The sequence below is a fragment of the Dipteris shenzhenensis genome, chromosome 18 (assembly GCF_047967505.1).
Source record: "Dipteris shenzhenensis isolate YYH24624 ecotype China chromosome 18, Dip_SZ_1.0, whole genome shotgun sequence".
NCBI lineage: Eukaryota > Viridiplantae > Streptophyta > Polypodiopsida > Gleicheniales > Dipteridaceae > Dipteris > Dipteris shenzhenensis.
The window spans coordinates 38,277,659-38,290,323 of record NC_141613.1 but is presented as its reverse complement, the minus strand read 5'-3'; the positions used below and the strand labels follow the sequence as shown (position 1 = coordinate 38,290,323).

At 42.8% G+C, this 12,665-nt stretch overlaps 1 protein-coding gene across 4 annotated transcripts in view; it reads left to right on the top strand.

Moving 5' to 3' along the window:
• LOC147891199 (uncharacterized) overlaps positions 1-12,665 on the top strand; it is a 94,221-nt gene that overhangs the window by 43,183 nt on the left and 38,373 nt on the right. For all 4 annotated transcript variants that reach the window (XM_087389261.1, XM_087389258.1, XM_087389259.1 and 1 more), the window contains exons 10-12: positions 1,802-1,912; positions 2,168-2,359; positions 2,614-2,892. In XM_087389261.1, coding sequence (XP_087245387.1) covers positions 1,802-1,912; positions 2,168-2,359; positions 2,614-2,892 — 582 coding nt within the window. The remainder of the gene's footprint in view (positions 1-1,801; positions 1,913-2,167; positions 2,360-2,613; positions 2,893-12,665) is intronic.

The following is a 12,665-nucleotide window of genomic DNA, read 5'->3' as shown; positions in this document are numbered from 1 at the left end:
TAGCAAATTATGTGTGCTATAGAGCCCACATGATATGCTCCTCCCTATTTTTCTCTTCTTTCTATTTCGGGCAGGCCCAGTGGATGCTATTCACCTTGTTTGAATGCTCTTCTGGATTCTTCATAAAGCATCCTTGAGCATGGTTCTAACCATAATGTATAGATAGGTCATGCTGCGAGCAGAGTTTGGAATTATTATTTAGCAGCATACTTGTTAAGTCAAGCATTTCACGCATATGTAAGGACTCTCTTGTGGATTTTCCATCTTTTTCAAAGCTTCCTGGGATTTTCTTCTTTGTTTGCTTGAATATTTTGTGTATGTTTGCATGGAGTTGTGTTGTGATTTGATTTCATCTTGACCCCAACATGCGGCAGGCAATTCATTCGGTGACTCCGCGGTCGCCCTCACTAAACCGACTTGAATCTTTTCCAGCCCTTATTACTCACTCCTTTCCGTAATTGCACTTCACATGCCCTTGGAGACCTTCACATGCCTAGCCCCTGCAGGGGTTGTATTGCATTTGGAGCACCAACTGGAGAGGAATTCATTCAATTGTTTTCTAGAAAGACAGCTTTTTCCTGTTTGTTTTGTGCTTTTGGACTATACTATGAGCAAATTCATTTTGAATACTACGTTCTTCATCATTGAACATCACTAGCAAAAATCTTGGTGGTTCTAAAACTAGCACAATTGCTTTAATATGCGTTCTCTTACCATAAGCATGCAATTGCAGTGTGCTTTCTCATTACAGTGTTGTTGAATACTCTGTTGGCACTCTTGTTAAAGCATCCATAAATACATGCCAATCTGTAGTTGTATGTTTGACATTGCTTGATCATGCTATACGGAAAGTTTGGAGGCACCATCCAGGAGCTTGGAAACTTGCTTAAAAGCTTGACCAAGGGATCTTCATTTTTTTTGGGAGCAGGAAGCTACTCGTGTTCTGTTGCAAACTCAGCTCCATCTGCCAAGTCTTTGAGCAAGATGGGCAACATTATTCTTGCTGGGGCACAAGGGATTTGAAAGATCCCTGCCTTAATGTATAACAAATTTCTGCTTTCCCAAGTGCAAGCCTTAGACCTCAGTGGGACCAGTGTTCTAACAGTGCAACTACAAGCTTGTGGATAAATAGCTAGCCATCCTTAGATTAGGATATCCATTACCATGTTCACTTTTACATTGTCTGTGGTATTCACTTTTTGATTTTGATCACTCTTTTTACTGTGGTGAGATATAGGAGGATTTACTAATTATTTTCAATAATTCCTCATACCAGTGCGAAGGTTTTACTGTGGCAATATGGGTCATCAACTATTCACTTACATACAAGGGATGGCGTTCTAAGTCCTCTAAGCAGCTTAATGCTTTTACTTCAATAGTTTATCAGAAAAGCAGTCTAATAAAGTATGATAAATAGTACATACTCAGTGAAAATTACTTGTAGACTTTAATGTCTTAGGGAAATGGGCAAGAACATATAGAAAAGATATCAATAGTAAATCTGGGAATTTCATCTTATTACGTCCTTTCTAGCTTTGGTTTTAAAGTTAAGTTTCACAGAGAGAGCATTACCTTTTGTGTATTTGCTTTTGTCTATTGTGTGTGTGACCATGGTAACGTCTCACAGGGCTACAATTCAGTGTATCGTTTTGAATGCCCATAGATTTAGTGTGGTTACTGGATTTCTTAAATATACTCTGCACACTCATATTACTTGCTGTCATTGTTCAAATATGGAGAAGAAAGAAATTTGGCAAGAGGTGATAAATTTATGTCTGAGTTTTTGTGTTCGTGTATGCAGATGGGAGAAGTAGAAGAGGGAGTTTGGGTAGCTGCTTTGAGTTGCCTTCTTTACTTTGTTTGTGATCAAGGGAGAGTCCAAAGACAACGCCTTCATGGTATTGACATAAGGGTGAGCAGCAACCTTGATAGACTTTATTGGACCTGAATGCCTTACTGACTGGCAGCAGTGTCTGGGGCACAAGGGGTCGGTGTTGAACAGTTGCATGTATATGAAGCTAGTGGGATACTGAGCGTCGTATAAATGGACAATGAATGAATATAATTGAACGCTGCCTTATTCAACTTTGTTGTATATTTTTCTTTAGAAAGTATGCTATCTTTGCAGTGAAATGGTATATAACATGAACTACTATTGTTATAACAGGTTCTCAAGGTTCTCTTACATGTTAGCTGGGAAAATGCATGGGCAGATGAACTTCATGGCACATTGGTCTGTATGATGTCAAATCTGATGTATCAGATATCCGTGCCTACAGATGGTGGTGTTGGGAGGAAAGCCACATTTCATCTTGAAAATCTGGAGCTTCTTGGGGGCATCGAATTTATTTGCCTTGAGGTACATTATCTCCTGGCTTAAAGCCTCGGTGCTCTAATCGTTCATAACGTATCTGGGTCTTTTTCTATTTGCCTTTTGCGTATGCTGTTATTGAAACATAAATCTTGGCTAAAGCCTATAGATGCTGTCTTTAAAGCAATGCGATATGCTTTTATATGTCTATGGTTTGAGTTCTAATTATGTGATTTCTATGTATAGTCTGGGAATTTTTGACAATTTCTTGCAACTGTTTTGAATATTTGTGATTTCTGCAGTATGCGAGGTCAAAGTCAGAAGAAGAAAGACGCAACCTTTTCTCTATTGTGGTGGATTATGTTCTGCATGAATTGAATGCTAAGCTTACACTTTCTGGAAAACCTAGTCCTGGGTTAGATGAGATTCAACCTGTTGTTACTGCACTTACGCTTGCGGATGCAGCAGAGGCCTTGGGGTTTGCTTTGAGGCATGGCCTAAGCAATGTTGGAGAAGGCTTATGTAAATCCATCACTGCCGCAATGTCTCGAGATGTCGATAGTGGCCGCCTCAATTCCATGGTATGTGAACTTATGTTCATCTCCCTGCCATATTGAAATTTGGTTTATGTGTTGCAATTCTGAGCATTGTGGTGTTGTTTGTTTTCACTAGCAAGTGGCCTCCCCTTTTGTTGAGAAATCATGCTCAACATCATGTGATCATATGTGCATAGCACTAACCCAATAGAGTGCTATAAAGGAAAGGGTTAGATGCCCTAACCCTAACCCTAACCCTAACCCTAAAAGGATTTGTATATATTCTACATTTTCAACTAAATCTAGTGTACAGTTAGTCATCTGTGCCCTCTCTTCTCATCTCCACTCTTCTCCTCTCCCCTCTTCATATTTTGTCATGGTATCAGAGCTCCTTTGCCTTTTATTGAGGCATTGAGATCCTTGTGAGAGAGATTGAGTGATCGAGAGATCGAGCGATCTAGTGTTTCCATCCTTTCATTCCATTGATGAAAGAAAGTTTCGTTTATGTGAGAGATTTTTCTGTCCATGAGAGGTATTCTCTTAGAGTTTTCGTTTATTCTTCCGCGAGAGAGTGATCTTTTGCGAGAGACTCAATGAGTTTTTTGAGGGATTCATATGAGAAAGAGATAGGGAGAGAAAGAAAGGTTGATTCTGAAAAATTGAAAGAGACATATCTCTCTGTTCATTTAGAGAGAGCTTAGGGACCCCCTACGACAAGCTTAGCTGACTTCTACAGCAAGCACTTCAAGCATTCACAACTACGGAGCTGATGGGCATCTTCATAGCAGCACATACGGCATAACAACTCTAGCTGCCCATCGATCAAAAACTGCCTAACGAGCTTCAGTGCCGCTGTCACAAGGATGTGAAAAGTGATGTAAAGTATCTTCGCAAATCAACCTACGCTCAACCCGGGTTAATCATGGTTAAGCGTTGTAATGGTTTGGCCGTGAGGGACTGGCTAGAGGAAGTGCACACTTCTAGAAGTTCCTAGGGGCAAAGTCTAGGTGCACTACTAGGTCCTAGGGGCAAGGCAAAGGCTTTAAAAGAGAGGTCTAAAAGTTGGGCCCAAGGACAACTAATGTTGTCCTTGGTATGGGAGTTAGGACTTTAATAAAGGGGCAAATGGCAAGGAGGAGGTGCCATTTGTCATGCATGTGTATGCATGCCCTTCCCCCACCTTCCATCTCTCTCCCCTTACTCTCCCAGAGGTGCCGGACGTTTTCAGTTTTTCTTGTGCAATTTTTGAGCTGTTTGAGCTGTTTCAAGCTTGTTTTTAGCCGTTATAAGCTTGTTTTGGCTATTCCAAGGCTAGTATGCACTTCTAGGAGGTGCAAAAAGTCATTTTCAAACTTTTTAAAAATTTTCGTACGGACTGTACGGACGTTCGTATGGAATCCGTATGGACATGTACATATGCCTCCAGTAGGTGCCCGAGGTTGTCTTTTGCTGTGCTGGGCCTTTGTGCACGTGTTTTTGGTTGCGTGGTGGCTTCTGGAGCTGTTTTGGACCAGTGCAGGCCGTAGGAGGAACTTTCCCTGGTGCTTTTGGCATGTGCTCTTAGGAGGATTCATGCATAGATCCCGAGGCAGTCATTTCGGGGCAGATCTGTGGACCATCTTTCCTCTACAACTCTTTCTTATTCACCCTCCACTCTCTACCTTCATTTCTCTCTTCTCCTGATTACTAGAAGACGCCTGCATCCTGCGGGGAGCGTGGACAGAGGATAGGTGCGAGGAAGGTCGCCTCTCTGCCACAGACAGCGGGAGCTGGCTTCAGGTTCTGTTTTTCCTTATTCTTTCTTGCTTTGCAGCTTTTTGCAGTGCATGTGTGTTGTTTGCAGTCCTTTCAGAACTCCTACAGGTTCTAGCAAGCACCCAGAGGTAAGGGTGATCCTGTGGAAGGCCTAGGGACAGTGTGGATGCATGTGATAGCCTTGAGGCTGCTTTGAGCTCAGTTTGTCAGAGGTATGGATGCTTGAGTATGCCTAGCCAGTGGGAATTCTAGTGGTGCACTTGGATTAGATGCCTAAAGACAAGTAGAGGATTTGCACAGAGGAACGGTACATGGTTGAACCCCTGTTGTAAAGCATTTTCATTCAGAAGCATTAAATAAATACCATAAGGGTGCCAAGGCATTTGGGGCCAGTGGGTGCACTGTGTACTGTTTTCATTGAGCAGGGGCATTCTAGCCTCACCTTTGTTGTTGTTGAAGTTTATTTCTAATTGTGCTAAGTGATTGAAGTGAGTGAAGCTTGCATTGTGGTCATTTATGAAGTTTATGAATGAGTAGAAGACGATCACTGCCCTTTATCGAAGGCCGGTTTCAGCAGTCAGGCTTCCCACAGCTGCACTCAGGACACCAAACGACCTTGGCAGCCCGTGACCAAGCCTTCTACGTGTAGAGCTACTACCTTCTACGCCTTTCACAGTTTGCATCCATCGAGCAGCTCCTATGACCTGTGGCTCCTATAACTACTCCATCTTTATACGACTCTGCAGCACACAGGCTGTCTCTAATCATCCACAAGCCTCCACGATCAAGATTCCACATAGTGACGACCAACTCCGATAGCGGCCTCAACTCCAATGAGCTGCATGACTGCCTACAGCCAACTCCGTTCCAGCCTCCACGGTTTTGCACTACCAAATGAGCACCTGCCAAACGGCGGATGACACATAGAGCTCCAACTCCAGCCCGTCTTCTCGGCCGCCTCAGAGCGTCCTAGCCGGCTCTAGCATCAACCACCTAGCATCTGGGCTCTCGGCCTTCCTGCGCCATAGCTCCTTCCAGCTTCTAGAGCTGACAAGCTTCAACCGCCATCCAACCAGCCTTCACGCGAGCTTCACGCGAGCTGCACACGATTCTACAAACAAGCTCCTTCCACAGATGGCCATGGGCTCTCGACCAGGCACTCCTACAGAGGTGCCACAAACACATATTGAAATTCTGACACGTGGCAGATTATCTCCAAAGGGTTACCAAACAAAGATTTGGTCAGCCTTGGTTCAGTTAGGCTACTACAAGTTTGGTCAGCCTTGTGGTCATGTTGCATGACATGTGGCAGATAGCATCTAAGTAAGGTTAGATAAAGTTAACCATTGGTTAGCTGGCTTGGTTAAGGATATGCCACATGCCAAGACCTTATTCACGTGCCACGTCAGTCTTATCAGCCACCTCAGTTGACACGTGGCATTCACGTCATTATCTCCTGTCCACCTCAACGTCATCATTGACACCTCAGCTACCACGTCGTCTTGTGTCTGCTTAGCATTGTGACCCCTTGCCAAGCGCGATTTTTTGTGCTCTACGGGCTCGTTACATCACACTTACATTTCGGCGCAAGTATTACACACTTTTGAGCCTCGGCGACAAATCCACTTCTTGCACGCACATCAGCCTCTACATTGACGCATCTATCCTAGCACCTAAAATGAACAAAGAAAATGAAGTATTTGCTGCTTTTTCATCGCCCAACGGTTGGTCTAGATCTAGTTCAAAGTACAATAGATCTCCAAAGCAACCAATCGAAGCCATGCCGAATGTAACAATAGTTCCTCCTGCTTAGTAGTTAGCTCTATTATAGTAGGAAACTACTACTTTCTTTTGTAAATGCTACTTTAAATCAAGTAATGCCACGTGGCAGCTCTTGGGAGTTATCCCATAAGCATTTATTGTTGCTGGCCCACTTTCTCATAATATAAAAGGGGCTTCAGCTGTACTTCCAAGTACCTTTTGATCATAATACAAATTGGAGTTTACTCTCTTTGGTGATTGATCCAATCCCAAGAAGGATTTTCCCTAGCAATGGCTAGCCAACCCATGGAGCTGCAAGTCCATGCCCTCTCTTGTGAGAGTGTTTCTAACCCTACCCCTCTATATTTCTGTTCTTTCTATTAGTTTAGGTGACAGTTCAGTAGTCTAGTAGTTGCCCTTGTTACATTTGGTATCAGAGACCTTTTAATGGGAAATTGTGGGTAAATCATGTCCAAACTTGCTGAAAATCGGAGCATGGCATCTTGAGGCTTATCCCTATCTCTGTGCAAAATTTATTGCGATCAGGTGCCCCAGTCAGCTGCTGCCACATGTGGGACTGTCAGAGATCCTAATTTCCAGAGTGCTCAGAACTTGGGGCTTTTTGCATCATTGGATAGATCTTGCTCCCTTGATCATTCCTATGTGCAAGAAACACGAAATGGTGCAGGTATGACCTAGAAATTGCTCAAAAATCTGACTGGCGAATGCGAATTCGACCTAAATAGCGATCTAGCTGATTACTGCTCCGATTTTGGTACTTCTTACACCAAACTGGTCGCGATAGGCTCTATAGGTTGCTCCTAAGGTTTGGTAGACATTAGCGTTTTCGACTGGCTGTACCTACATTTTTGCTTCGAATTAGGGTTTCCCTGCTGCAAATAATGATACCTCTGCTTCTAAGGAGTGGCCTCAGCCTCTGGAGCATATGAACTAGGTTTGGAGTCCATTGAAGATCATTTACCTTGAAATCTGCTCGAAATTCAGCTCACAGGTGGCGTAGTTGTATTCTCCCATCAGATATTTTGAAAATTTTGGGGCTTTCTGATTTCGTAGGACAATCTACTCTATTCTATCTTGCCTAGCCAAAGAAATCTTATGGCACCAATGAAATTCACATCTAATTCCAGAAAGGGGAAAATATCTCAAGATCTAAGATCTGAGATGGAGTATGATGAAGCTCAGTTAATGAGCTAGCCAGAAGAGCATGTTGGAGCCCTTAACTTGGGGATGAAGTTCATATTAGTGAGAAAGAGCCAGCAGATGAGGCATTGGCAAGAAGGTCTACCTCCCAATCACCTCTCAAGCAAAATAAAATGATGCAGCATCTTATGGATCAGGAGCAAAAGCTATCTAGTCAAGTTGGGCAGCTCAATGTAATGTTGGAGCTGAAATTTGATGATGTGGAAAGAGAATCCAAGACTAAGTTTGACTATGCTTTCTCTCAGCTAAGAAATATGAGGAGTGATGTGAATCAGGTGAGGAATAGAGCTGAACCTAGAGGGAAGGAAATCCTAAGGGAGGATGTGCCCAAGCAGGTTATGGAACCAAATCAGGGTGGTTTGAACTCAGGAAAAGGCGGATTTATGGCAGAGGCTAGAAGATCTTATCCACAACAACCTTCCTATCATGTGCCCCTATGGAATGCAATTCTGAATGCAATTCTGTCAGGTGCTACAGAAACAAGTCCAGCTCATGTGGTGCCGATTCCAGAAGGTGAACCAGTTCATCCAAAGTGTACCAAGTGTCAATTAAGAGAGGTGAAATTTTGACACAACAGTTGATGTCTTATAATCAGTTAGATTCAGATGTTAAAGAGGCTATGTCTTTCACTCAGTTTGTGAAGACTACTTAGGTTGATATTAAAAAAGAAATGGAACAAGGTTCTAGTATGGGCAAGGACTACAAGGACAAAATAGTGCTGCAGAAATTTAAGGGATAGTCCACCTCACCAAATGAGCTTTATGAGTGGCTAAGCAAGTTGGAAGATTACTTCAAGTTGAGCCCTATAACTGATGCTGCCAAACTCCAAGTTGCAGTCCTACATATAGAGGACTATGCCCACACATGGTGGAGGCACTACCTACAAGAAGTGGAAGGGGGACTTAGACTACCTATGGCCACATGGGAGGAGTACAAACAGGAAATGGTTGTCACCTTTCTTTCTCCTTTAGTTATAGATCAATACTTGTGTCAATGGTATGATTTGGTTCAAAATGGATCAGTTAGGCACTATATAAAACAGTTTTGGAAGCTTTCCCTGTTTGTGAGAGGGATTTGCCAAAGAGTCCAAAGCTGATGGAAGATATCTAGACCTTGACAAGGGCAGGAGTGAGGTTCAAGAACCGTTTCCCCAATCACTAATGGATGAGAGGAGAAAGAAAGGACTATGCTTTACGTGTGGAGAAAAGTGGAGTGTTGATCACAACAAATCATGCAAGGCAAAGTCAGCCTCAAGTAAACCTCAGAATCTGAGGAGGAGTGTGAGGAGCCTGAAGAGTACCATGATTGTGGTCAAGAAGCTCCAAGGGATGATGAGATAGAGGATGAGAACTTCGTCTTCAATCATGGGGGTCTCAATCATGGTGAGTTGAGAGTCATGCTGAGCTCTAGGACATGGAATTTACTTCCATTTGCTGCTCAGTCAGTTTCAAATGCAACCACAGCAAGAAAGGGGCACAAGTCCTATCATCATCTCGCGGATTCTCTTGCTTGCTGTGAACCCAGCAGAGAAGCTGAAGGCAATGGAATTGTTAGTGATGAAGAAGTGGCATGAGATACTCGGTCAGAATTGTATGTCATTTCCAGCAATGCTCTAAGTGGGATAAGTGGACCTACTACTTTTAGAGTCAAAGGGCAAGTTAAGAGTAGAGATGTCTGTGTACTTGTGGACACAGGAAGTACCCATAGCTTCTTAAATTCCAGGTCTATTCTATCACTTAAGCTCCCAAGTGGTGAATTACCTCACAGCTTGAAGGTGGAAGTGGCTGATGGAGCCTACACTACCAACCAAAGGATTTGCAAAGATGTGGATATTAAGCTCTCTTCAGAATACTCTTGTATTGTGGATTTATTTGCATTAAATCGTGGTCCTATAGACATCGTTCTTGGCTGTGATTGGCTTGGAACACTAGGTATGTTCACCATGGATCTCAAAGGGATGACCATGACTTTTCAAATGAGGATAAGGAAGTTTGTTTATTTGGAATTCATCCTCATAAATTAACAGTTGGTCACTGCTAAACAGCTTAGAAGACTCTTGAAGAAAGAAGTGAGTCTATTTGCACTTAAGCTTGAAGCTGAAAGCACTCAAGCAAGGACTTCAAAAGGGAAGTGGATCATGCCATTTATTTGGAGGAGGGGGCTAAACCTGTCAAGAAAGCTCCCTATAGGCTGTCAAGGGCAAAAAAAGATGAAGCGGTTAAACAAATTCAAGAATTCATGGATAAGGGCTTTATTACCCATAGTTAATCCCCATTTGCTTCTCCTGTTCTATTGGTTAAGAAGAAAGATGAGACTTTCTGAATGTGCATTGACTATAGGGAGTTAACAAAATGACAATTAAAAACAGGTTTCCTATCCCTAGAGTGGATGACCTATTGGATGAGCTTAAGGGAGCCAAATGCTTCTCAAAGATAGACCTCAGGTCACGGTACCACCAGATAAGGATCAAGGGGGGAGATGAGAGTAAAACTGCCTTTAGAACTGAAAGAGGACATTATGAGTTCAAAGTGATGCCCTTTGGGCTCACTAATGCCCTGGCTACCTTTTAGTACTTGATGAACCAAATCTTGGGTCCTTATTTGTTGGGGATAAAGGCATACTGTGCTATCCCTTGTATAAGTGTGGTACTTATAATGCCACTTCATCACCTTATCTATTCTTTGTATAAAAGGCAATAAGGGAAGTCACATCGAAGATTTTTGCTTCCCACAAACTTGTGTTCTCTCTTTTGCTCTCTCACCTTTCTCCATCTCCCTCTTGCTTCCGCTCCTTGCTCCCATCAATTGGTATCAGAGCCTCCCTACCCACCAGCTTCTCCTCGTTCCCTAGCCTCCCCTCGCACTGTTGACCTTTCCATCGCAAGAAGTCACTTGTTCTTGCTGCCCACGCAGTCCAGCCATTCTCCAGCTGTTTCGTGGAGTTTCATCGCGGGAATCACTTCTATTCTCGTGCTCCTAGCTGGAGACATCTTTTGGGTGAGTGTACTTGCTGTTTTTCAGCATTTTTGACTGGTTTTTTGGGCTGTAGCAAGCGAAATACAGCGAGAAAGTGGACAAGGACACTTTCCGGTTGGAGCTTTTGGTATTGCTACACCTCCTACAGTAGGGCGACTACATTTGGATCACATTTGGTCAGATCTGGTGCTGTTTATGCTGGGCGACAGTTTTCAGCCACACAGGAGCTGAATTTCGTCTGTCATTTGGGGTTTTTCCTCCAGTTTTTGCACTAAATCTGGTCGCGTACACCTGTAGAGGAATCTTGCCAAGTTTGGTTGGATTTTGACTGCCCGTTGCGAAGTTCTTGCTGATTTTCAGTTTCCAGCCACAGGGCAAGTTGCAGATCTGTGGATTTCGCACATTCTACTGCTGATTTGACATCATAAAAGTGGTCGCCTACTTGAAGGGACACTGTCTGCCAAGTTTGGTTGAATTTCGCATTTGTGGTGCTGAGTTATCATCACTTTTAGGGTTCAGCCTGTCAGAAAGTGACACGTGGCAGTGGATAAGGCACAGAAATTTGGGGCTTTTGCAATTTTATGCATTGGAAGGCTTGCTCTTGCACATTGAAGCAAGAAATTTTCAGTTTGGGACACATTGGAAGAGGGAATCTCAAAGAATTCGAAATATTCCAAGAATATTGCTTGAGCTTGATGCCAGAGGTTATGCATTTGTGAAGTAGTGCTTGGAGCACTTGGATGCATTGACATTGTTGCAAAAGTGGTACTGATTTCCTTTATGCTTGGATTGTGCACATTTGTGGTAGTCAAAGTTTGACAGCTTCTCATGGAGGATATGAACAAGAAGAACAATTCTTCAAGTAAGTCTTCCACTACCCTTAACACAAGAGGAAGACCTCAGAATAGAGGCAATGACAGCCAAAGGAACAGATCCCGCAGTAAGTCACGTCCTAAGAAGGATATTGAATGCTTTCACTGTGGCAAAAAGGGGCACATGAAGAAAGATTGCTTTAAGCTGAAAAGGGAGCAGAAAAAGAGCAACAACAACAGTCAGGATACCAAATATGATAAAGGCAAGCAACAAGTAGAGAGTTGTAATAGTGGTGTGAAGATTGAAGAGGTAAATGCAGTCACTCATGAGAGTGAGGATGACATTTTGTTTGTTTCATCACTTGATGCACATGCTTTGGTCACAGAAGAAGACGGTGACATGACCACTTGGATCATTGATTCAGGTGCTTCCTTTCATGTGACACCACACAGGGAGTGGTTTTGCTCATATAATGGTGGTTTACAGGGTGTTGTGCATCTTGGAAACAATTATGCATGCTCTATTGCAGGGATTGGAGATGTAAAACTTGCATTTTCTGATGGCACACATTTTATACTTCATGATGTTAGGCATGTGCCAAAGCTGAAAAAGAACTTGGTTAGTACTGGTAAATTGGATGATCAAGGCTACTACACTGTGTTTGGTAATAGTAGGTGGAAGATAACCAAGGGAGCCAGAGTCATTGCAAAGGGGTATAAGTGTGATACTTTGTATACTTTGCATGTTTTTGATGTAAAGAATCATGTGGTTGCCGTAACTGAGGTGCCAAAGGTTTCATTGTGGCATGGCCGGTTAGGACACATGAGTGTTAAAGGAATGCAAGTACTATCTCAATTGGGTTATTTACCGTCTCTGAAATTTTTGGAATTTAAGCATTGTGAGCATTGCATTTTTGGTAAGCATTCACAGTCACCACATAAAGTGACATTGCAACAAAGATTGACACCCTTAGATTTGGTACATAGTGATGTATGTCAAATGCCTCAGTTGTCTATGGGTGGTCATGAATACTTTGTTACATTTATAGATGATGCCACAAGGAAAGTGTGGGTCTATTTCATCAAGAGGAAGGATGAAGTTTTTGGTGCATTTCAAAAGTTTGTTGCCTTGGTTGAAAATCAGACAGGCAAGAAGTTGAAATGCTTACGCTCTGATAATGGAGGAGAATATGTCTCCAAAATATTTCAGGAATTTTGTGACATGAAAGGGATAAAGAGGGAACTCACAAGCCCTCATAATCCTCCACAGAATGGAGTTGCAGAGCGAACAAAT